This window comes from Manihot esculenta, chromosome 1, assembly GCF_001659605.2.
Source record: "Manihot esculenta cultivar AM560-2 chromosome 1, M.esculenta_v8, whole genome shotgun sequence".
Lineage (NCBI taxonomy): Eukaryota > Viridiplantae > Streptophyta > Magnoliopsida > Malpighiales > Euphorbiaceae > Manihot > Manihot esculenta.
The window spans coordinates 24,191,226-24,218,467 of NC_035161.2; the positions used below are offsets into that span (position 1 = coordinate 24,191,226).

General features: G+C 36.9%; 1 protein-coding gene across 1 annotated transcript; it reads right to left on the reverse strand.

The window, feature by feature from the left end:
• Window positions 1–21,343: 21,343 nt before the first annotated feature.
• LOC110627155 (receptor-like kinase TMK4) lies at window positions 21,344–24,804 on the reverse strand. The gene is made up of 2 exons (XM_021773414.2): window positions 22,366–24,804; window positions 21,344–22,223 (listed from the first exon to the last, which is right to left on the reverse strand). The coding sequence occupies exons 1-2, from the start codon at window positions 24,629–24,631 to the stop codon at window positions 21,709–21,711; spliced, it is 2,781 nt and encodes a 926-aa protein (XP_021629106.1). The 5' UTR covers window positions 24,632–24,804; the 3' UTR covers window positions 21,344–21,708.
• Window positions 24,805–27,242: the final 2,438 nt, after the last annotated feature.

A 27,242-nucleotide genomic window follows, 5' to 3' on the forward strand; every position in this document is an offset into this window, starting at 1 on the left:
TTATATGTAATAGGATGATTGCACTAGTTTCACGAATGTGACGCATTGCATTATTTGATGTTGATTGAGGAGGTTCGGACCAAGGCGACTTCAATAGCCCATATCTGTCATTAAGTCTTGGGTGAGTCCTTCGAGAGCCGGACAAGTACACGTAGGAAAGTCCTTGTGAGCTCTCTGTGGACTAGGTACCCTGTCATGTATGTGAAAGTCCTGTGTGAGCTCCTTTGGGGGAGCCGGGCACCGACAGAGGGATTTTTGAGGTCATGTCTGATCCTTGAGAGTAAAGGTTGCTAGCAAAGAAAGGAACTCTCAAAAACAGTCCGTGGGGAATATTTAATTGCATGAACCCCGAGACGGACAAGATACAGTTATGTGATTTCTTTGTGTTATGACGCATTTCATGAGAGCATGTAATTAATGAACTGTTTTCTTTGTTTCTACTCACTGGGCTTTTTAGCTCACCCCTTTCCCCTAACCCCAGTGTTGTAGGTTTGAAGTCGATCGGGAAGTCTCAAGAGATAAGGTTATGTAATGTAAAGTATAGTAGAGTTATATTTATGGATTAGTACTGTGCTTGGCCCTAAGACTCGGTTAGTCCCTGTTTACTACATGATGTATGTTATGTTTTAGATGTTGAGATGTGTTTGAACTAATCTTGTGGCATGTGTTGTTTACCACGCTATGGTAATGGATGGGGACCCTAGCAGAGGTCTTATGTTTGTGGTTTGATGCATGCACAGGTTAGGTTCTAGTTCTTTGGATGTGACTCCGGCTTGATGTATGTTATGTGGACCCAGCTAGAGTTTTGTTGAGAGCTCTAGTATGCGGTTCTTTTATGTTTCCAGTTATGTCGCATACAAGTTAAGCTCGGTATTTACATCAAATGTTTCAGTTTTTATGTTTAAGTTTTGATCGTGTGTGGGATTTGACCAGGTGATAGAATGTATGTTGGGCTTGCTACGGGTCCCGGCGGCCTTAAGCCGTTCCGGATCCTAGCGCCGGTGATGGTTCGGGCCGTTACAGAGGGGTACCGGTTTCCGGGCTGTTACAAAAACAAAAACCAAAGCCTTCCATGATAGTCATCTTTCAAGAAAACAATTTGAGGTTGGTGATAAAGTTTTACTTTTTGACTCTCGTTTGAAATTGTTTCCAGGAAAGCTACGATCTAGGTGGATTGGACCATTCATTGTGGAACATGTCTACCCCCATGGAGCTGTAGACATCAAAAGCATAGAAACTGGAAAAATCTTCAAAGTAAATGGGCATCGATTGAAACCATATTATGAAGGATTCGCAGTTCAAGTAGTGGAAGAAATTCCACTCTCTCGGTCTGAATAGTGATCATGCCATGCACACCACACCCCAGGGGAGTATTCTAATTCCTTTGTTCTCTTCTTTTCTTTTACATTGAGGACAATGCATGATTTAAGTGTGGGAGTGCATATCTCTTCTTCCTCTTCTCTTTTTCTTTCTTTCTATCTTCTTCTTCTCTCTTTTGCAATTTCTCCTTTCAAATTTTTCAAAAAAAAAAAAAATTTCCTTTCAGTTATGCGATTTATGCTTTCTTTTAGTTTATTTTTACTTTCAATAATATACACACAACCACAACCTTTTTTTTCTTTTCTTTTTGTTTTGCTCTACTCAAACTGATGAACTATGCTGAATGAGTCTTTCTTTCCATGACCCCATTGATGTGAAAACTCTTTAAACTTATATTGAATCACTTGCAGTGGGTTATAGTCATGTTTGAGAATTGCCTTTTGAATTGAATCTTTGAGTTTGCCATGGTGAAAAATATATTGATGACCCTCAATTGATTGAGAATAAATTAAAGTTGTGTGAATGAACTTAATGTGACTTGATTTAGCAATTGGTGTTGATTTGCCCAAATCATTGAGAGAAAGAAAATTCAGCAAAGGCAAAGATCTCAAAAGCACAAAAAAATGTTCCAATAAAAGAGCTAGTAGCCACTTGGAAAGGTGATCAACTGAGTAACTGGGGGTGGGTATCACAAATATGTACCTTCACGTCAAAAGGTTGGTGACTTCTCTAAGCAAAATTAAAGTGCAAAAAGCCTGAATAAAGTACTTCAAGGTAAGGGCAAGTCACACCAAAAGCTAGAAAAAGTCTTAACATATAATGTGCATGGTCTCTCTTGAGGAAAACAAATCCTAGCCATGGTAAGTAAAGGGAAACAAGGAGAAAGGTGAGTAATTTTCATACATATATTCTTCACTGCAATGCTTCAAAATAGGTGTCTTGAGTAAGAGTTTAAGTGGAAATAAGAATTTAGAGTGAGAAAACTTATTTGACTATGTTTATTTGCTTGAGGACAAGCAAAAGGCTAAGTGTGGGGGTATTTGATAGAACATAATTTAGTCCATTTTATATTAATATTATTAATGAATATTTACATGATTTCTGCTTAATTTATTACTTTTAATATTATTTTGCAGAAAATAGTGTAAAAGGACAATTTGGAGAAAATCCCCCTAAAACTGCCTTATTTGGAGCAAAAGAGAGCAAGCCTGTCAAATTGGATCCAAATCAAGCAACTTGGACACATGGACAGCCCATGGACGCGCACTTCACAAACTCACGCACATGGGGCTTCGCATGGACCATTCACGCACACGGGAATTCACACAGCCCATTAGCGCACATGGACCTCACCGTTCAGCACAACATGGACCAATTCACGTGGACCGAGCTCCTCAATTCATCTCATCAATTCACGCAACGGGCACGCTCATACACGTCCAGCATGCACATGGACCTGCACGCCACTCTCGCGCGCGTTCACCATGGCCCATTCCCGAAGCATTCACGCGCAACGGACCCACCTTCAATTCCAGCTTCAAGTGGACCACCAGCGCACTTCCCCAACACTTCAACGTGGACCGCTTCATCAACATCACATGGCAGCCCATTCCCATGCACTCGGACAGCCCGTGGACCGCGCCTTCTCCACATCTCCGCATGGACCCGCCGAAGCACTCTTGCACACAACCCAAGCTCTCTTCACGCACGAAGCCACTGCACCACAATCAATTCACGCGGGCCAAAGCTCTCTACACGTGGACCGCTTCATCCACTCACGCACATCAACGCGCAAATGGCCCAACCTTGCACCATGCAACCTCCAGCGCACTACCGCACGTTCATCCACATGGCCCAACCTTCAGCACATGGGCCGACGTTCCTTCACCAGCACATGGCCAACTCCACCATCAAATGGCCCAGAGCGCTTCACGTGGATCACCAAGCAGCCCACTCGCTCTAGGCGCCCGCACGTCCACCTGCCGCTCCAGCACCTCACCGCACCTGATCCACTCACGCACCGCGCGGTCAGGAAAATTTCCCAAATAGCATTGCTCCTCTGCTCTATTTAAAGAGCCAACCGGTGACACAGAGAATTCAACAATTCAATTCGGCAATTCGGCAATTTCCGCAGGGAGGCAGAATTCAAGATTTCAACTTCGGTTCTCTCCTTCTTTTCCCTTTTCCTTTTATTTTTCTGTTTTTAATTCAGCCAATGAGTGGCTGATTTCTTTAACTCTAGTTGAGGATTGGTTGAAACTAAGGTTGTTTAATAGGTTGTGAGATCTGAACATAAATTATTGTCTTTGGTTTTGTTCAATATTCATGCAATTGATGCTTTAATTACATGATTACTTTGTTGTTTTGATCAAATTGGCCACTTGATTTTAATTGCAAAGTTAATTGATTGTTAGTTGGGATTATTTTTAGTCCGTAATTGCTGAAAATATTCTGACCTTAGAACACTTGGTGTAAAAACCAAAGAATTGCATGATCTAGCGTTATCTCCATACGTTTGGGTAGCTAGGATTGGATCTCTCTATTTCTTTATGCAATTAACAATTGTTTTGATGCCTATGGCCCAAGGACGTTCCTTGGCAATTTGTTAATTAGTAATTGATTAGAGGACGTTCCCTAATTAATTTAATCATAAGGAGAGACATGGTGGTGAGAAGCGTCTTCCACTCCCATAACTAATCTATTGAACCAATCAAGATAATCTAAGTTTCAATGATCAATCCAAACAACTAAAGTGGATCCATATCTTCAACCAGACTTTTCTCATATTGATTTCCTCTTTTATTTTAATTATTTGCTTTCTATTATTACTCTCATTATTAGTTACTATAATCAATCTCAAACCCCCCATTTTACTTTTACTGCAATTTATTTTTGCTTTTAGTTTTTATCTCATATTTAGTTTATTTTCTTGGTCATAAAAAGAGAAATAGGTGAGTTCTTAATTCTCTGTGGATTCGATCCTTTCACCACTATCTACAAGTGTAAATTTGTTGGTAACCAGAAAGGTTATTTTTGACCGGCTTCGACAACCGCGAGTCACTGGCAGACCACCTTTCGGCAGCCTAAAGTGCTTCCAAAACTCAAGCAAGTTCGGCGGCCGAACATGAGGTTCGGCGGCCGAACCTTTGAAACTTTCGGAAGCCTAACTTGCCCCCCTAAACCATCCCACGTTCAACGGCCGAACTTGAGGTTCGGCGGCCGAACCTGGAAATGTCTCCTTGGTCTTTTTCTTTTAAACTCAATTTCCTTTTTGCTTAAAACTATAAAATACATTAAAACATTTTATAAAAACATGCTTTTACCCTTCTAGAGGTTTCCGACATCCGAGATTTCACCGAGCGGTAGGAATTCTGATACCGGAGTCTAGCTGGGTATTACAGGAGGTGTCTCCCATTCTTTAAAGCCTTAAAAGGCAAAAATAAATTTATATTAGGGGAACAGTGTGTGGAAGCATTCAAAAATTTAAAATCTTTTTTATCATCTCCCCCTTTTGCTAAGCTTGCACATTGAAGGTGAGGTGTTATTTTTATAATTGTCTGTGACATAAGAAACAATAAGCTCTGTGCCCATTCCAGAGGACAAAGGGAAGCAAAGCCCAACCTACTGTAATACCCGGCTAGATTCCGGTATCGGAATTCCTACCGTCCGGTGGAATCTCGGATGTTGAAACCCTCTAGAAGGGTAAAATCATGTTTTTATGAAATGTTTTCATGTATTTTATGGTTTTACGTAAGAAAGAAATTGAGTTTTGAAAGAAAAACACCATGGAGGAAAATCCAGGTTCGGCCGCCGAACTTGGTGGAGTTTTGGAGTCACCTTTGGCTTCCGAAGGCGGTCTGGCCAGCCACCTATAAAAGGCCCTGTGTCCAAAAATGGGCGAGTTTTCTTCTCCATTTTCGGTCAAAGATGAGTCCATGCCCTCCCATGGTTAGTTTTGATGTTTTCCTTCAAATCTTTCAAGTTTTAACAAGTTTTAACTTGGTTTTTGAAGTTTTTGAGTTTAAGATCAAGTTTTGGAGCTTGGAGACCCAAGGAGTTTGATTTCTCCCATCTCCAAGTTAGGGATCGTATCTCCTCTCGATCTTCAAGAGGTAAGCATAGATCCTACCCTTCTTTTATGTTTTATGAAAGTTTTGAGGAGTTTTAAGAGGGTTTATTGCATGATTAGAGTATATGCATATGTTAGGGTTTATGTAAGTTTTATGTTAATGTATTTTGTATGTGTTCCTAGATGTGATGTTGTTGGGGTTTAGGCTAGTTTGAGACCCCTATATGCTTATGGATGTATGTATGCATGTTTTTGTATGAGTTGGTCTGAGTTTGGAAAGTTGAGAGGCATTTATGCATGAGGGAGGCTGAGTTCTGCCACTTTGGGAGAACTCAGGTTCGGCAGCCGAAGCCATATTCGGCCGCCGAACCTGCCTGTGGAGGTGGTTTGGCCGCCTAAGCTCGCCCCCGAAAGTTTGGACTTTCGGCTCTGGAGGGGAGTTTCGGCCGCCGAACCTGCCGCCGAAGGTGCATGACTTTCAGATCTAGAGAGGGGTTCGGCCGTCGAAGGTGCCGCCGAAAGTCCCCTGTCCAGCCTTCCTTTGCCTGTTTTGCATGCATATTTTGAGGTGTTTTAGGGGGATTTTAGGGAGTTGTTTAGAGTCATGTTAGTGTATGTTTAGCACCTCATTTGAGTCCACCTGTGTAGGATCGGACCCGAGGAACCGAGGAGCCCAGCAGTGAGATAGCTGCTTCAGAGTTAGATCAGAGTCAGCCAGAGGTGAGTAGAACTAACTATGTTTTAAAAGAATAAAGTTTTGAGTATGTTCATGCATCACAAATGCCATGATATATTTTAGGTTGTTGCATTAGAATCTCACGAATATGTTGCATTGCATAATATGTTGTTGATGTGGATGGATGTTGGATGAACTATTAGCCCTCAATATGATATGTATGATTAATGAAAGTCCAAGGCTGCCCATGTCCACGCGTCCTGGCATTTGATACGTACGATTAATGAAAGTCCAGGGCTGCCCATGTCCACGTGTCTTGGCATTGTTTGATGATTAAGAGGAAGTCCTGAGGAGCTCCGTCAAGGGCCGGGCACATTGGATATGTAGAGGGTTACTGGTGACAAGTCCATCCGTGATGTGAATTGTATGTGTTGTAATGCATTCCACGAAAGCATAATTTTATGTATATGTTCTTTTGTTCTGCTCACTGGGCTTTTTAGCTCACCCCCTTTCCCTTAACCCCCAGGCTTGCAGGTTCAGGATAGACTGAGGAATCTTCAAGGTTGAAGTCAAGTTAAGTGTAATAGTTAGAGTGGACATGTATTGTAAAATGATTTTATGTAATGTAATGTAGAGAATGTTTTATGGTTTAGTATTATGCTTGGCCCGAATAGTAATGCTAGTTTTAACGAAATGTTTTTATGATGAGAAATAATAGTTCAAGCTTGATGTATGTTATGATAACCCACTAGAGCATTTGATGAGGGCTCTAGTTTGAGATTTTATGATTATGATTTTAGTGCATGCACAGGTCAGGCTTGGAATATGGAAGGTTTATAAATTTTTATGAAAATGTATGATCATGTATGGGATGTTATCAGGTGTATAACAGGTATAGAAGGCTTGCTAGGGGTCCCGGCGGCCTTAAGCCGATCTGGATCCTAGCGCCGATAGCGGTCCGGTTTTTGGGTCGTTACACCTACTATGCCAGCCAATTCTTGAAGGGGGTAGAGTTGAATTATCCCCCTCTCGAGAAATCAGCATTCACAATCTTGATATTTGCGACAAAGTTGCATCCCTATTTTGAGTCGCACACCATAGAGGTCAGAACAAATTATCCCCTACAAAAGGTACTCCATAGGCCAGAGTTGTCAGGATGGTTGTCCACTTAGGCGGTAATGCTATCAGCCTTCGACATCAAGTATGTCCTAAGAAATGCGATGAAATCCCAAGCGGTAGCTGATTTCATTGCGGAGATGACTCTACCTCTAGAGACTTCAGACTGCCCCTTGAGGAATGGAAAGTCTAGGCAAATGGTGTTTGTGAAGTCGGGGGTTTTAGAATTGGAATCCTCCTACAAAGTCAAACTAGGATAAAGCTACGATATACGACAAAGCTTGCCTTCAGTGCTATCAATAACATAGCCAAGTACGAGGCTGTAATTATGGCGTTGAAACTTATCGCAGAAATAGATATATAGAAGTTTATTATTTTTAGTGACTCACAGCTAGTTATTAATCAATGCTAGGGTTAGTTTAAAATCCAAGAACCTAACCTCGTCAAATATGAAGAAAAGGTCTGTTCCTTAAAGGCGAGGATCAAAGATAGGCAAGGCAACTGTGAACTTCATCAAGTGACCAGAAGTGACAATGAGGAAGCTAAAATATGGATGACGCCGGTGTATAAATTTCTAACAGAAGATGAATTTTCGACTGATGAACTATCGGCTAAATAGGTAATAAAAAGGTCCTCTAAATATGCACTAATTTATAATTGGTTGTATAGGAGGTCATCAACTCAATCGTGGTTACGATGCATAATAGAGGATGAAGTTAGGGAATCCTTAAAGATATCCATGAAGGAGATTGTGAAAGTCATGAAGGGGCTCGAACGATTGCCCAAAAAGCATTCAGGTAACGACGTTACTGGCCAATGATAATGCAAGATGCAAAAGGACTCATCCAAAAGTGTCGTCAATGTCAAGCGCATGCAAGCATTCCGAAGACTTCCAGAGAGATGCAAGCAGCGATTGGATGCTCCTTGTCTTTCTTTTAGTGGGGCTAGACATCGTTGGCCCTTTTCCAAAAGCAACCGAGTTAAGGAAGTTCATGATAGTGGCAGTAGATCATTTCAGCAAATGGGCTGAGATAGAGGTAGTTCAGTCCATTACCACCCAACAGGCAATCTCTTTCGTCTGCAATAACATCTTCACTCGGTTTGGAATCCCAAAGATAGTAATCACTAATAACGAAACTTAATTTGTGAGTTCCAAGTTAACAAACCAATGAAATGACTAAGGTAATAAACAGGATGATCCTATAAGGGTTAAAGAAAAGACTTGATAAGGCAAAGGCCAATTGGCTCAAGGAATTACCTAACATACTCTAGGCATACAAAACAACCTCGAGAATAGCCATAGAGGAAATCCCGTTCTCCCTTATGTATGGGGCTGAGGTGGTAATCCCTATAGAACTCCAAGTAAGCAGTTTTAGGAAACAACACCTTGAGGTTTCAGGAGACCCGAAGAAATGCAATTCAAACTAGATCAAGCTAAATTTTTATGAGAATAGGCTGCAATCAGAATGGCGGTCTACAAGAATAAGATGTCTAGGATGTTCAACTGTAGAGTTAAATCACATGCCTTTAGTGTAGGGGTTTTAGTCCTCAAAGGAACTGATGTAACATGTGGAAGTGTGGGGTCTGGTAAGTTGTGCGAAAACTAGAAAGGATCATTTAGGGTTTCAAAGGTTATTCACCCAAGGTCTTATAAGTTGACCAAGATAGATGGCCTGGGTCATTCCCTATTCTTGGAACATTTGTAATTTAAGAAAATTTATTAATAATATATAATGAGGTATTTTTTCATATGCTGTGTTATTCAATTATGAGGAACGGTGGGTTGCCTTTTCCAAAAGTTAAAGATTATTGATTAAAGCATTTTTATGCTAAGACCATAAGGCGGGTATCTACTAGGCCCATAAACCGGTATTAGTCCCATGTAATAAAAATTTCTAAGGCATTTTTATGCCAAGGCTACAAGGCGGGTATCTGCCAAGCCCATAACTGGGTGACAATCCCATTTAATAAAAATTTCTAATACATTTTTATGCCAAGGCCATGAGGCGGGTATCTGCCAGGCCCATAACCGAGTGTTAGTCCCATGTAATAAAAATTTCAAAGGCATTTTTGTGCTAAGGCCACAACGTGGGTATCCGCTAGGTCCATGATGAGGTGTTAATCCCTTTTAATGAAATCTTTAAAATATTACCATAATCAGGTGATAGTCCTATTTATAAAAATTTCTAAGGCATTTTTATGCCCAGGCTACAAGGCGGATATCCGCCAAGCCCATGACCGAGTATTAGTCCTATTTAATAAGATCTTTAAAACATTATCATGGCTAGGTGTTAAGTTCAGTTAATTATTTTTTTTGAGTTATTTAGGCTAAGGCCACAAGGCAGGTAACCGTCAGACTATTGACCGAGTGTTAGTCTCGATTAAATAATTTTTTATGGGATGTTTAAGATCTATATGTTAGATTGGGAACTAATTTATTATCTGTCAGACGAGTGTTTTTGCTACTTGGTCGAGTATTGAGCATAAAAAGTGCAAAAACAAAAAACATAAATAAACTTTTTTATTATAAGGAAATTACAAAGGAGGAACATCTTCAGTCTCCTCCTCCCGAGTCTGTTATATTTTCATTTTCTATATCTATTACATTTTCAGCAGAGATCCAGTCAGCGGGATTGTCTTCAATCTGCTCTTCCTCACGCTCATCCTCCTCCTCATTTAGGAAGATGTCATCAATCCAGGCAAATTCCTCAGTTGAAAAGCGATAAACCAACTCTTTGACTAAGTCTTGTCCTTCAATGAGCATCTCTCATCCTCGGGCCACTATCTCGGGAAGTTCGGCCTTTAGCTCAACAATTCTGGTGGAGGCGGTCCAATTTTCCTTAGCTTGAGACTGCAGCTCCTGGACTTGCCATTAGAGGATAGCCACTTCAACCTTGGCATTTTTAGCTTGATTCTCAAGGGCAAGCTTGTCCACTGAGTCCAGCGTCTCCTTCATAGTGCTCTCCACCTTTTCAACCTGAGCCTTCAACCTTGAGCACTCCTCCTATAGGAGGGTTTTGTTCGTCTCCTGTGCCCCTAACTCTCACTTCAAGGCCTTGTTCCGCTCTTTGGCCATATAAGAATAGAGGGCACTCTTCATTATGGAATGGATAATATTTTCATAGAGGTCATCAATCTCGACCTCATTCAAGCAGTGGCAGTCCCTAGGCTTAAAAGCATTCTTGGCGATGAGGACTGATAAGACGAGGCTTCTTGAGCAAAGAGGTTGTCTGAGTCAGAGCTAGCGCCAGGTGCTTGATGCCCCGAGGCCATGTGGCTTCAGCCTCTTCCCGTGAAGGGTCCGATTGAACAGGGACTGCTGCAGGATCGCCCTTAGAAGAAGGCTCAGGCTAAGTGGGGGTTGTTTCCTCGGTGGCAAGTGGAGGAGGGGGAAGAGGAAGTATGATAATCTCCTCTGCCCGGTGAACTCGTGTTAGAGGTGGAACAGTGGCCCAGCAACAACTTTGCCCTTAAAAGCAGCACGTGCCGCCTCGGTGAACTTGTTCTTTGTTTCGGCCATATCTGCATAGAACAAAAGGTAAGTAAGTAAGGCAGTTTTAAAAGCGAAGGAAGTTAGAAAGAAAAATACCATGCACACTAGCATAGGAGGTGCTTTCCCGAAGGTTTGGAAGACTAGGTGAGTGAGGAGCCCGAGCTTGATCCGCCTGGAAATGGCTTTGCCTGGACAAAAGGGCATTACTCACTGCAACGGTGATATCAATCCTTTGATTCGAGGCCATCCTCTGGAGGAGGTTCAAGGACTCTTCCTCGTCCCACTGTGGTTGGATTTCATCTTTCCGAAGCTCCACATATGCATTCCAATTAGTCTGAAGCTGCCTAAAACCTTCAGATAATCTGTGATGCATGATGAATAATTTATTCTTCCAACGTTTGAGGGAAAAGGGTATTCGGTCAAAGAGAGTTTAGCGTATTCTCCGGCTGAAGAACCAAAATTCTTTGTTCTTTCAGGTACCTAGCTGGTATAGCTGGGAGAACAGTGTAAGACTCAGCTCGATGTTGTTGTTGAAGCAGAGGAAGCGAAAAGCCACCAGAATCCTCCAACTGATAGGCTGCAGTTAGGTAAATGTAAGCTTATGGAAATGGAGGACTTCAATGAAGAATGGATCCATAGAAAATCGAAGAGTCGCCTTTAGTTGCTCTTTTCGTAAATGATGATTGTGTCTTCCATAGGAATTTGGTCATACACACATACACGTGGATTGGGGGCATAAACCCGGAAGATCTCTCGAAAAATTTGATAATGATTGTAAAGGTGGTCTACATCCTTCTCGGTTAGCACGGAAGGGATGTCATTTACCAAGATGCTTTCGTTATCGTGGACTGCCCTCAGCGGGACGATGGGAGCAGGAGCGCGAATAGGGCCGTCGGATGAAGAGCTTGAGGTTTGACTTCCACCAGAGGAAGAGGAAGAAGAAGAAGAGTTCCTATTCATTTTTATGAAAGAAAGCACAAAAATGAATTACCTTGAGTAAAGAAATGCGAGAATGAGAAGCTAAGTGGTCGAGTCTTTTTTAAAGTTCAAAGATCAGTTGTGAGAAAGTGGGAATCGGATGTGAAGAAGGGTTTTTATATTATAATTTTGATGACAGGTTTTGAATGCGACTCGAGAAACAAGGTAATCATCCTTTATGATCAGGAACAGGCAAAGCGATGCAACCAAGAAGAGCCAATCCAGACATGCCACGTCACTAAGATCGTGAAAACAATTATAACTTTCAAATATGAAGAATCGAAAACCAGGGGAGAGACCTTTGATGCAACATAATAATCATCCAAAATAAGTCATGCGTTGTTACTTTAAGACAGAATCACGTGGCAATGGTCTAATAAACTTACACGCTGTCACAGAGACCTCACACACAGAAAGGAAGACCAGAGCACCGTAACACTTGGTGCATCACCAAGACTCGCCCCATCTTAAGCAGGTCGAGACTTCACGAAAAGTTACCGTTAGCTGATATAATCCAATAGATTTCCATCATATCTATAATCGTGGAATTTCTTACCCACTAGCCAATAATAGTCGGATTTCCGTAATAGTTGATAGTCAACTCCACATTCTTATAGTATAAAAACCAATATGCATATGGATTAATTTACACATTTTTACACTATTATTTTGAATTCAAAGAAATTCATACATTCATTCTATCAGTTTACTGATTTGAATATCGTAGTGATTGTCGATAAGTATCAATCACCTCACATCTTTTTTTTTTCAGAATGATCAATTACAATTTCAGTTTTATTTTCGATCATATTAGATATAAATATAAATTGACGTAAATATTTAAATTTATTATTCAATATATTTAATAAAATATTATTATTAATTTTATAATATTTATTTTTTAATATATGGGCGAAATCCCGATTCCACTCCTATTAAAACTTAAAATTTAAATTCATGATATTCTATTTTCATTCGCTCATTGACTGGTCAGATTTACAAATATTGATAAAAATACTAAAGGGAAAAATAGTAGCTTTAAAAAAATTTAAGGGAGGTAAAATGTAACTTTTAAAAGAAAAAGTCACCAAAAAGTTATAAATAAAATATAAATTTTAATAAGTGGCAGTTCGTTGTCACCAATTTTATCCTCTTGAAGCATGATCTTCAGGCTTCGCATCCTAAAAACATGCATCTTCCTTTAGCACCTCTTCCATGTGCACCCAATTCCACCTATAGTCTCTTTTTTTTTTTTTCTGGTCATAATTTGGACTTTACTTTTTTTTTTTTCTTGTCAGAATACTTTACCGAATTTGGTTGTGTGAATTGGACAGAGGCCATTGTTATTATGAAAAATTATTATTTAGTTTTTATATTATAAAAAAATTATTATTTAATTTTTTAATTTTTTAAAAATATATTAAAATATTTTTAAAATTTTGAAAAGTCTATTAATTAATTATTTATTAATTTTTAGCTATTAAATATTATAAAAAAATTTAAAATATTTTTAATATAAAATATTAGTTAATAAATATTTTTATGAATTAAAAAATTAATTAATTAATTTTTTTATATTATATAAATTAAATAATAAAATAATTAAAATGTAAAATTAATGGGAGTATTAATTAATAATTTTTTTAATATTTTAAAAATATTTTAATATATTTTTTAAATATGAAATATCAATTAATAAATTTTAAAATAATATAAGATTAAAATATTAATCTCACATAATATCGGTTAAAAATTTTTATTAAATTAATAAATTTTTGAAAGAATTATTATTATATTTTAATAAATTAATAAATTTAAAATAAAAATCAAATCAAATCAAATTTAAAAAAATAAAAATTAAATTAAATTATTAAATTAATTTAATTCAATCAATTTTTTTAATTTTAAACTATAGACTGCTTCACTAGTATTTTGCAGTTAAAAATATAAAAATTAAATTGATATCATGTTTTTTTTTCAAAAATGGAAATATTAAATTATGTAAATTGAATAATATATTCTTCTTTTTCTTAATAGCAAGAAAGTATCATAATTTAATTCAATTGGATTGATTTTTTTGATTTTAAATTAAAACCTACTCACCCGATTAATAATATGAAAATTAAATTAATACCATGTAATTAATTTTATTAAATTACGTAAATTGAATAATATTTTCTTTCTTTTCTTAATTAGTTATAGCAAGATGTCATTGCAATTTAGTTTGTGCGTGCCATAAATTAAGAAACTAGTTAGTGTAGTGGTTACGCTAATTATTGAGCTAGAGTTGAATTAGCCGAATCAATCATATATTAGTGGTTGAGATCTATGAATTTAAAAATAAATCTCCACCGCTTAGTTGACTAAATATTAATTTTGCCTTACACGAGTTTTTTTTTTTATAAAATTTAAATATATTTGAACCAATAAATTTTATAATACGTTTTTTAATTTGTTTTCTGCTTTAATTATTTTTAAAATTAATAGATTTTATTTTTTAATAAATATTCAATAAAAATATATTACCCTCAAAAAATAGATGGATAGCAGAAGTCTCTCCACTTAACCAATATTTTCAAGTTCAAAATCTAAGTATTAAATATATTTAAAATTTAAAACGCAGTGTACTATTTAATATGAAACGTAATTAATTAGAAAAATAAATTTTCGAATAATTTATAAAAGAATAAAAGTATATTAAAATTTAGTGAATAAAAAAATTGAATAATAGGAAATAAATCTGACTTTGTGAAATCGGAGAGAAATTTTCTTTGTGCAGGCCACGAACTATGATTTGATCTATTAAATATAGATCATGATTAGACTAAAATACAATAAAATTTTTTAAAAAAATTAAAATGGAAACACCGATGGGGCTAATTGTTGATTATATGATTATGAGCCACACGATCTCTGTTTAGGACGGACCATTAGTCGGTTTAAATCGGCTCCTTCGACGCGTCATCAATTTTTTATAATTAAATCTTTCGGCTACGTTGAGATTCAGCTGCAGGCCAACTTATAATATTAGTCTTCAATTTTAAAAGTAGTATTATATTCGACACTTGGCACCTTGTTTTTAAAGTTTTAAATCCAATTAAAAATTCATTCTGAAATGTTAAAGACTGTATGGAGATATTAATAACAGTATCAAATTAAATTTATTTTATGGTATTGATTTATTTCTGAATTTTTTTAAAAAAATCGTATAAAAATCTGTATTATATCAAAACTGAATTAAAATTAATTTTATATACATTTTTTATAATTTTAAATATACTATATACTATAATCATAATTACATGTATTGTTAGGCGCCAGTATCATAATATATGTATATATAATATAATTATGGACAATTTATATACTATTTTATATTTTAATCATCCATGTTTTCTTAATAACTTTAATTATAAAATATTATATCATTTTATCATTTTTAATTACAAGTGTAATTTAATATTTATGATATATTTAATCATTAATTACATGGTGATCCAAAATAAGTCGTAAACTGTTGTTATTAGGAAGGGACACGTTACACACAGAAAATACAGATCCACACGAAAAAGGAAAGACTCGAATACCCATGTTATCATCAGAAAGCTCGCCCTTCCTTCAACAAGGCGAGTTTGATATGAAGTCACCGTTATCGGGCACAGCCTAGTGTATCTCCATTACGCATGTGATTACGGAATTCTCACTTCTTGGCTAATGATGTCTCGTATTAAGTAGACGGGCACATTACCACCGGAGAAGAATCGTAGAGACAAAGGTTCCACCCTTATATGTGAAAGAGAATATTATTTTAATAATAAAGTTAATGAAATATTCTCATATAATATGTGCTCAGTGATAAGGAACAATAGATTGTCTTCCCCAAGAAAGAAAGAAAAACTATAGAGACAAAACGATTAAAAGTTACCATAAATCAATTCAAAGGCGGTTTCCATCAGGCTACTAGAGTGTTGGATCCACTAATTAAAGCCACAATGCAATTTTTGCCAAATCAGGTCACAAGACGGTTTTCGTCAGACCACTCAAGCATTGGACCCACTAATTAAGGCTACAAGACAGTTTTTGTCAAGCCAAATCATAAAGCGATTTGTGTCAGACTACTCAGATGTTGGACCCATTAATCAAGGCCACAAGGCAGTTTTCGCCAGGTCAAGTCACAAGGCGGTGTCCTCCAAACCATCAGGACATTGGATCCAGTAAACAAGGCCACAAGGCGGGAAGCTGCAAAATCATGGTCGGATAATAGTTTTGCATACTAAAGAAATATCCAAAGGCAGTTCATGCCCAGGCCACAAGCGAGCATCAGCTGTCCCATATGACCGAGCGTTGGTCCCATTCTGAAAATTTATTAAGTCCGTTATTTCATGGAAGCGGGTCAGGCCAGTAACCAGGCGTTATGAACGGGTGTTACTCATTAAAGATCATGAAAAATTACAAAGGGGCGGGGTCTTCAGGTTCATCCGTCCGAGTCTCCATTACATCGATATTCTCTACATCTATTACATTAACAGGGGAGAACCAGTCAGAGGGAGTATCTTCAGCACACCCCTCTTCAGCGGGAGTGTAATACCCGGCTAGATCATGCATCGGAATTCCTACCGTCCGGTGGAATTCGAGGATGTCAGAGGTTTCTAGAAGGGTAAGAGAAAGGTTTTCTTAAATGTTTTTAGTATTTTAAAGGTTTAGAGCGGGAAAGGACTGAGTTTTGAAGAGAAAAGACCAAGGAGGCTTTTGCCAGGTTCGGCCGCCGAAGGTAATGTCGGCCGCCGAAAGTGGTTTAGATTCGGCTTCCACAACTCCAAGTTCGGCCGCCGAACGTTGCATGGTTTTGCATGCAGGTTCGGCAGCCGAAGGAGAGGCGGTCAGCCACCTATAAAGCACCCCCAGTCGGTGAAATGGATAAGTATAGCTTTCCTTTTCACTTTCAGAGGTTAGGTCATGTCCTCCATGGGTACTCTTCATGGTGCTATGACGCATTTCATGTGAGCATGTAATTAATGAGTTGTTTTCATTGTTTCTACTCACTGGGCTCTAGTAGCTCATCCCTTTCCCTTAACCCCAGTTTTGCAGGGCCAGAGTTAGCCAGGGGTGATCCGAATCAGCAGGATGTTAGCTATGGTATTGCTTGTGTAATAGAGTAGTGGACATGATGTAAATTAAAGAGATATTTGTAAAATGATGTAATAGATTGTAAGTTAGTGTGGTTATAGTTTAGTATGTGCTTTGCCTAATGTATGCTTAATCCCTGGTGTATGCATATATCCTGTTTTACGTTTCTTGATGAGAAATGTGTCAAACTAGACTTAACGTATGATGTGTTCATAAAACTCCAGTGATTGGGGGAAAAGGGTTAGAGTCCCTTAACCCAGAAATCTATGAGGGAAGAAAGGGTTCCAATCCCTTGACCCAAGAGCAGACCGTGAGGGAAAAAAGGGTTTCAATCCCTTGACCCAAAGCGGGAGCCAAGGCTAATCTGTGATATGCTGACCTTATGTGAGTGGGTTCTATGTGTTCAGACATAGGGCATGGAGGTTGAGCTTGGTAGTGGATCACTGGTGTAGGCCCTGGAGGCTGTTTCAGACTGGTATGTCTGTGTGTTTTTAAGGTTAAGCCTGGTAGTTTTTTCTAAAAAGGTTTAAAAAGCTAGTGGTCTAGTTGGATCATGTATGGGATTGATCAGATACACAGAGTTCAGGTTAGGCTTACTACGGGTCCCGGCGGCCTTAAGCCGATCTGGATCCTAGTGTCGGTGATGGTTCGGGCTGTTACAGAGGGGTACCGGTTCCGGGTCGTTACAGGGAGTATCTTCAGCACGCTCCCCTTCACTCTCATCTTCTTCCTCGGGGAGAATGTCATCTATCCAGGAGAAATCCTTAGAAGAAAAATACTTCACCACTCCTTCTTCACCAAATTTTGGACTTGAATAAACATCTCCCCACCATGGGCCACTATCTCCTTAAGCTTCGCCTCAAGCTTAACAATCCTAGTAGAGGCAGCTTAGGCCCCTTCAGCTTGAGTCTGCAGCTCCAAGACTTGGTGCTGCAATAGAACCAATTGATCTTCGACGGATTTAGCCCAATTTTCAAGGCCCAGTTTAGAAGCAAGGGCCTTGTCAAGATCAGCTTGAAACTTGTCTATTGACTCTAGGGTCTCCTTTATGGTGTTCTCAATTTCAGCAATCTGGGCCTTCATTCTTGAACATTCCCCGGCCAAGAGCTCCTTGTCCATCTCATTTGCACCAAACTCTCACCTCAAGGCCTTAAACCGCTCCTTAGCCACATAGTTGCAAAGGGCGCCCTCCAATTCGGAATGAATGGTATTAACAAACAGCTCATCTGTCTTGACCTCATTCAAGTGACGGCGATCTGCAGGCCTCATGGTGCTTTTGATCAGCAAGAGGCCTAGAGAAGGATCATCAAGGAGTGAAAGCGCCCAGTTTAGCACCAAGGCCAGACGCTGAATGCTTGCAGGCCAGGAAGACTCAACCTCCGCACTTGTAGAAGCAAGTACAGAGGGGGAAGGGACATCAGCAGGGAGCTCAAGAGCCGGGGCAGAAGCAGAAGCACCTGGGCCTGAAGATTCAGATTGAAGGTGTGCCAACTCCTCAATTGCAGGCCAGGGAGTGGGAGGAGGAAGCACAATCACCACTTCCGTGAGGCGAGCATGCTTAGTAGGGGGGCTAAAAACCTTAGTAGCAATAGACTTTCCCTTACGAGCAGCATATACCGCTTTTGCAAATCTGCTTGACCCGACCATATCTACAAACAAAAGGAAAAGTAAGTAAGAAAGGCAGTTCAAAAAATAAAGAAGATGGAAAGAGAAGTACCATGATCCCGAGCCAGAGGAGTGCTTTTGGAAAGGATGGAAAGATTGGGCAAGTGAGGATCACGAGTCTGGTTTGCTAGCAGATGACTCTGCCAAGACCGGTACAAAATGGCATTCCTCACTGCCTGAGTAATGTCAATTTTCTTTAAGGCTTTGGTCATCACTAGGATGAAGGCTAAAGCTTCATCTTCCTCTCTCCTCAGATGGACTCCATCCTTCTTTAACTCCACCAAAAAATGCCAGTTGGTTTGAAAATGCCCAAAACCCCCTGGTGACCGATGTCGGAGGATGAAAAATTTATTCTTACATCGCTTTAAAGAGAAAGGCATCCGGTCAAAAATATTCAAGTACTTTCGACTACTAAAATACCAGAACTCCTCATTTTTATAGGTACTCAGTTGGTATAGCTAGGAGAAAAGTGCTACACTTGGTTCAATGTGATTATTAAGACACACGAACCGATAAACAAAAGATTCTCCAGTTGTTGGGATGAAGTTGGGCTACCAAAAGCTTGTGAAACTGGAGGACCTACATGGAAAAAAGGGTCTAGGGGAAGTGGAGGCCCGCCTTCTACTAATCTTCGAAGACAGTGATAATGTCCTCGGCGGAGATCAAGTCATTAGCACAAATGTAGGGAGAAGAAATACAAACTCGGAAAAGACTATCGAGGAATGTAGTATCACGCAAACGATCCACGTCGCACTCTGAGAAGATAGATGAGATATCACTAAGAAGACCGCCCTCATTCTCTAAAGCCTCCCTTAATAAAACAATAGAGGCTGGTGGTCGGATGGGGCTATTAGAGGAGGAGCTAGAGATAGAGACCCCAATAGGGAAAGAAGATGTGTTCCTATTCATGATGAAGAAAAAGGGAAAATGAAATTATCGTAAGAGAAGTAAGACTGTAAGGAACAGAAACAGGAAGTTGTGGATAAATTTTCTCTAGAAATTGCAGAAGAAAGCAAAAGTAGTACTTGAGGAAGATGAAGGCTTTTATAAGACGCTTTGGACAGCGACTTTAAATGTGACATGATAAACATTGCAGTTATCATCGAAAGGCTAGGCAAGTGAAATGACGTGAGTAATAAGAAACCAATCTTGAGGAGCCACATGCCCCAAACCTCGAGGAGAGATATCTTCTTCGAATCTGAAGAATTGAAAACTAGCAGGGGACCTTTGGTACTACATAACATCCGCCCAAAGCAAGTCATAAGTTGTCGTTACTAGGAAGGGACAAGTGGCAAGGATCAGACACATAGAAAATATAGACTCGCACGAGTAAAGGAAGAGCCAGACACTTTAACACCTGAGTCATCACCAGAAGACTCGCCCTTCCTTCAATAAAGCGAGTCTTGATATGAAGTTACTGTTATCAGGCATGGCTTAGTATATCTCCATTACGCTTGTGATCGCGAGATTTTCACCTTTTGGCTAGTAACGTCCCGTATTAAGTAGACGACCATATTATCAGAAGAATATCGTATTCACCTCTGCCTCTTATAGTATAAAAGAAGAAGAATTATAGAGATAAATGTACACTGTTCGAAAACACAAACTCTGAGTAGTTCATCAAATTTTATCTACTCATCGAAATACTAACTTAAACATCAAAGTGGATGCTGTAGACACCCACTACCATCTCACATTTTCTTTCTTGGAGACTCTAACCAATCACAATACAGTCTCATTCCGACTATGTTATCAATATGATCTCAGCAACATTACATACCTATTTTATAATTAAATATTATATAGTAAAATGATAACTAAAATCTATATTACATAAAATACTTATATTATTATTTTTATAATTAATTTTGTAATATATACTTCATATAAATTGTAAATAATTTAAATGTATATTATATATATATAATATAATTTATATTAATAATTAACTTTAAAATATAAATGGTACGTTAAATATGATTTTTTTATGAAAAAATACATAAATTTATTTTAAAAATTGAAAATTAAAATCAGAATTATACCAAAACGAGTAAGTATCCGTCATAACAGAATTCTAAGTATCCAACTAAATTTTTTTTTTTTTTTTATTCCTGTGGATCTGTAAGAGATTTTAACATAAAAAAAATAATAATCCTATCTTGAATCCCTGTTACTTTTGACACTTCATTAAATATATTAAACTTGAAAGCTAAATTAATGTATTTTCGGTCTCATTAACTTTTTTGTTATATTCATTTTAAATATATTAAATTTTAAAAAATTTATTGAAAGTAAAATAAAATTATAATAATTAATTTATATATTATTATAGTGTAAAAATAAAAAATAGACAATATTTTTAAAATAATTTAAAAATATAGATAAAAAATATAAAATAAAAGGAGTATTACGACTTGGCAAGTTGATAAAACTAATTAATTTATAGGAACACAATAAATTCTAATAGATTTCTCAATAATTTTAAGCTGCCAAAAATAAATGTGGTGGTAATGACTCATAGACAGCTTAAAGAAATTATTCTTCATCCAGCAAGAAAGGAAAAAACAAATAGAAAAAAATGAAAATGAAGAGGAAAGTAAAAGGAAAGGAAAAGAAGCTTTTGACAAAGATCCATCAATCATGTGCAGCACAATCAAAAGTCTCCTTCCATTTTGATTCTGCTTCTGCTGTCAAAGGGGAAATCCCCACCAAACTCACAATTTAATAACAACAAATCTCTCTTCCAGCTAATATCCATCCCATTTGCAATCAATGCAAGCTATATTCAATAGTCTTCTTTCTTGTTCAAAGTGACTATAAGAGTATTTGCCATGTTCTATTCAACTTTCATTAACAACTCTTCAATATTATTTCAAAAGAAAAAGAATAAATAATAATATTAAACATAAACAACTAACAAATTTCCATCCATTAGAAATCATTTTGGAGCATAAACTTACTACAAGTAATGAAAGTATATGATAAATATCAGACAACATTCTCACTCTTCCCCCCTTCCTCCACCCAGAGGCCATTCCCTCTTTCACCCAGACAGGAAATAAAAAAAAAGAACAAATAATGAAAAAAAGAATCAAACTGCCTTTTCTTATAGTTCTGCTGCTCAGGTTTTAGCCGATCAAGAATTAAAGATCATGAAAGAAACGAGCAAAATCAGTAAATACAATGAAACAGTGATACACTTGAGTGGTGACGATTACCTTTCCTTTAATCTCCTTTTTAGAGCTTTCTGATCTTATCTGCTTGTCATCGAAGATCAGTTGATTTAAATGATTCTGCAAAGCCAGCAGGCTTTGCAGGAATACTTGACTGCGTCTGGGAGTAGGATATGTCATTAAAAATTGATGAAGAACTTTCATCTGCTTGCCATCTTTGCAAAGCTTGTGGAAGGCTCATATGGAGGTCAATGCCATAACCTTCATCTTCTTCTCGGCTAGCAGGTCTCCATTGCTCTACAAGAGGACCTAATACATTAACTGCATGCCCCATGTCAGGTCTTTGGTATGGCTCACGAGAAGTGCAATGTCCTGCTAGCTCAGCCACTTTGTAAATGCTTGCTAATGTCTCCTCATCCAAGTTGATAGTCTGATCAATTGCCTTTGGAATGCTCTCTTTATTTATTAGGACTCTGCGAAACCATGTAACCAGATGAGCCTTCTCATCTGGCATGGTGTCATCCAGTGCTTTTCTGCCAGTTAAGATCTCCATCAGAACTACTCCAAAGGCGTAAACATCCACTTTCGTTGTCACCCTTCCAGTAGCTGACAGTAAACAAAGTATATACAGTTCACATTTTGAATGAAGCAACTGACTAAGCATCCAAAAATATGCAAATAAAATCCATTTTCTAACAATGCTAAGTGGAATTATTGCTTTAATAATGTGAAAAAACAAATTGCTTACCAGCATACTCAGGTGCAAGATAGCCAAATGTGCCTGCCAATCGAGTTTCGACAGAATACTTCCCGTCGGGTGCATTTCTAACCAAACCAAAATCTGCTACTTTGGCTCTCATGTCATCCCCAAGAAGAATATTTGATGGTTTCAAATCTCTATGAATGAAACTCTGTTGAGCTAAACTGTGCAGGTACTCGACTCCTCTTGCCACATCTAGTGCAATGGTAACTCTTTGCTTCCATGTAAGTGGGGCATAGCCATGAACTTGCCAATCAAACAAATGATCCCCTAGTGTTCCACGAGGCATGAACTCATAGACCAACAGTCTCTCATTGCCATTCACACAGTAACCTAAAAGAGCAACAAGATGCCTATGTCTAACCTTTGAAAGCACTGCAATCTCTGCCTGAAACTCATTCATACCTTTGGTGCCCATCACCGTGGCTTCCATCCTCTTCACAGCAATCTTAGTCCCATCGTGCAACTCCCCTCTATACACTACACCAAAACCGCCTCTTCCTATAATATTGTTCTCACTAAAATTATTTGTAACTTGTCTAAGAACTTCAATTGACACTGCAACATTTCCACCCTCAAACATTTTACGGTCACTATCTCCGCCGCTACTCTGGCTATGAAGTTCAGTAGGCAGCCCGTTGTACCCATTACTCCCACTAGGCCCTCCTCCATTCTTACCAAGTACCTGCACGCTGTCATCTAGCTCCACATCCCCATACCTTCCACGCCTTTTCTTGTATTTATACAACACAAATGATAAAACAGCAATGAAAATAACAACGGCTATAACAATACCAGCAATAATACCTCCCGATATTCCACTGCCTTTTCCTGCACCTGATGAAGATGGGCTCGCAGTTGGAGAGCCACCATTTGTGTCAGATGATGATGGATTACCTCCATCAGTGCTTATATCCGTCCCCAGCAGAGGGTTTCCAGGCTTAGTGATTAACTTCACTGAAGAAGGAAATGCCGGAACTTTACCAGAGAGATTATTATTGGAAACATCAAGTGTCAGAAGCTGTGCAAGTTTGGTCAAGCTATCAGGAATAGGACCTGACAAGTTATTGCCATTGAGATACAAATTCTTCAAAGAAGTGAGATTGGAAAATGCAGGAGAAATTGTCCCTGAGAAACCCTGCTTTACCAAATTGATTGTGGTAACCTTGTTATTTGGATCACATGAAACGAAGTTCCAACCAGCACAGGCATCATTTGCTGTCCAATCATCAGAAAGTTTCGATGGATACCCAAGACTTGCGGCAATCTCAAGCAACGCGGTCACCTGCTCATCACAGGGCTTCCCAGAAACAGTACAATAATTGTTTTTCCCATCATTAGTGACCTTGATAGATGATTTGAACACTGGGGAAGGACCCTGCAATTTGTTATTTGACAAGGAAATGTTAACTAGCTTAGGAAGCGAAACTATGGAAGGCGGCACTACCCCAGTAAACTGATTGTCTCGCAGCTGCAAGTCGAAAAGGCTAAGACATTTGGACAAATCTGGAATTGGACCAGTAAACTGATTCTTCTGGAGCCACACCTGGGACAACTGGGTCATCGATGAGAGCACATCAATACTGCCCGTTAAACCCATTAGCTGATTATTTAGCCACAAGTTCTGGATCGCAGAATTTGCAAACGATCGTGGCAAAGAACCTGTGAGATTATTATAGCTGAGCCTCAAATTCTGAAGACCGGGGAAAGATGCAAAAATGTCAGGAATTGAGCCAAAAATGTTGGATCTGCTAGCTTCTAAAGTTGTGAGAGCAGAGGAATCAGCAAGATCTGTAGGAAGCTCCCAGGGAGAGAGATTAGAGTTGTTTCCAATGCTCAAAGTTTGCAAACTAGTAAGCCCTTTGAAGAAGCCGGGAGGGAAAGAAGTGAACATATTGGAATCCAGGAACAAAGATTGCAAATTTGAGAGATTAGCGAAAGATGGGAGATCCCCAGAAAGCCTATTATTTTGAAGGGACAGCTTCTGGAGCTCCGAGAGGGAAGCGAGCTCCGATGGTAGGCTGCCGGTGAGATCTTGGTTAGGAAGAGAAATGCTGGTGACCCTGCCGGAGGAATCACAACCTACACCATCCCAGCTGCAGAAACCTGAGGAAGTCTTGGTGGACCAACCGCTGGGCAATGGGCTGAGAGAACTGGCGAGCTTAAGCATGACAGCGCCGTCATCAGCAGTGGCAGTTGATAGGAGATGAAGAATAAAGAAGGGGAGTAAGAGGAAAAGAAGGCGATGACCCATCGGAGGTCGTAGAAACGCGGAAGGAAAGAGGCGAACGGAGAGGAGAGGAGAGAGAGGAGAGGGTGGCGCCGGTTTCCGGGTGGTAAAGAAAGAGGTTGGAGTTTTTGTACAGGCAACAGCTCAGATGGAAGATGAGGAAGAAGTGTTGGTCGGTTTTTCTATTTTTTTATTAGTGTTATTTTTTTTTAATTTATGTAATTGATAGACAGCCAGGAATAGTTGGGAAATTGCTTGTTGTTTTCTTTTAGTTTCTAGTTTTTTATTTTGTTATTTTAAAAAAAGAAAATTAGACATCCAACTTGTTTGTGTAAATTCAGACAATAATTTCTTTAATTTTTTCAAATATTTTTAATTTTAAATTAATTATATCTCAATCCTTAGAATATACAATTTTATGCACTTTACTGATAAAACTACCTTTCTCAAAAACAAATATTAAATTATTAACTGTCGAAATATTTAATCCAATTTTTAAGTTTTTATTCTATTAATTAAATAATTCTTTTATTAAAATTTATTATTAAATTATAAAAATTTAGTTATTTATATTAATTCAATCGGTTATAATTTTAATATTTATAATAATTTAAATTGATTTCACAATTTATAATTACTTATAAAATAATTATTTATTAATAAAATAAAAACTCAATAATTAAGAGTCCATTTGACATTAAATTTAAGAAATAGAAAAAAATTCAGAAAAAAAATATATTTTAGATATTATTAAAATAAATAATTTGAAAATGTTTTTAATTATTTTAATGCTATTATGATTAAAGCATGTCAAAAAATAATTTTAAATCAATTTGTAATATATTCTAAATAATATATTTAAGATATTATTTTACTAAATAGCTGCTTCAACAACAATGAATTAATTTTTTTATTTATATAAATTAAAATATAAATATCCTAAAAATTCGTTAGTAATGTTTAAAAGAATATTTATTAAATAAAAAATTTAAATGTTTTTGTGCACGTTGTTAATTATATCTAAATCTTTTAAAACAAAAAAACCTTTTTAATTTGTTGATAAATTGCGTTTTCTTTACTCTCAACAATTCTTTTATTTTTATGTTTCTGGTTGAATTGTTTTATATCTCATAAATTATTTTCTTAAATTAGTTTTTTGTTAAATAATAGTAAATTTTTACAAAATAATTATTTTATTAATAAAAGAAAAATTAAGAGACTAAGTTATTTTTTATTGAAAAAATAAATTGTATATTTTACCAACTATATTATAAATTACACAAATATTTAGTTTACTCTGTGAATTGAACGGCATATGGTTAATAGATATTAAAGTAATAAATTGTTTAATGGTTAAATATAATATATACTTATATTATTTCATTCAATAAATTATATTATTAAATTATTTTTTAAATTTGATATATATTAAAAGCATATTAATAAATAAATAAAAACTATACGAAAAATATATATTAAATTAAAACAAACTCACAAAAAGAAAATCAAAAAATTATACAAAACCTGCGATTATCCAACTCTTACTATTCAAAACTAGAAGAAACTTGTGATTATCAAATTCTTCCCGCCTAGAAATAGAGAAGCCAGATCTAGGGGTGAGCATTCGGTCGGTTCGGTTCAAAACCGAACCGAATAAACCGAAAATCGAAATTTGAGTGTTTATGAAAATCGAACCGAACCGATTTTGGTCAGAAACTGAATCGAACCGAACCGGTCTGATTCGGTTTGGTTCGGTTTGATCGGTTTCGATTTTTAATAATTTTTTTATTTTTTACACTTTATTTTTAATATTTTAAAATTTAATTAAAATATTTTAATTTTAATATGATTTAATTTCTATATATTATTGAAAAAACATATTATTATTACTAATCGGTTCGGTTCGGTTTTTTCGGTTTTTTCTGATCAAAACCGAACCGAACCGAAATAACCAAAATTTTTGAAATTGAAAACCGAATCGAACCGAAATATATAAAAAATCGAACCAAATTTTTAAATCGGTTCGGTTCGGTCGGTTTTTTCGGTTTGAACCGAATACTGCTCGCCCCTAACCAGATCTTAATGTTGATAAAAAGTCTGATTAAATTTTGTCAAAAATTTTAATTAATATCATTTTGTTAAGGCGATATAAAAAAAAATGGTAAGCTATAAATCGAAAAATCTTATTAAAATTTTGTAAAAATTGAAAAAAAATAATTTTAAATAGTTAAAAAAGATTATTTATAATAAAAAAATTTAATATATAAAATTATAAAAATATTAAAAAAATAATTAAAATATAAAATTAATTTTTAAATAGTAAAATTTTTATTTCGAATTTTATGATAAATTTGTGACCTCATCGTACTTTTAAAAGTTGTGCATTTTAAAATTTTTTTTTAAAAAAATTATCATAAATAAATTTCATTCATCATTTTGTAGGTACTTTGTGTTTTCTTAAGTAATTCTTACTTTATAAATAATTAATATTAAATAAAATGAATAATTATTTATCTAATAGTAAAATTAGCATAATATAATATAAACAAATGCATAAAAAAACACCTTATGTTTTATTATAAATGAATGGCAAAGAGTATCGTGTAATATATTCAAGGCAAAATTACTATTAAAT

Bases quoted from the DNA above. Each gene is read 5' to 3' on its own strand.
- LOC110627155 (XM_021773414.2), bottom strand. From the start codon at position 24,631: ATGGGTCATCGCCTTCTTTTCCTCTTACTCCCCTTCTTTATTCTTCAT. The intron at 22,224-22,365 runs GTAAGCAATTTG...GTTTACTGTCAG, and splicing joins TCTTGCACCTGAGTATGCTG to CTACTGGAAGGGTGACAACG.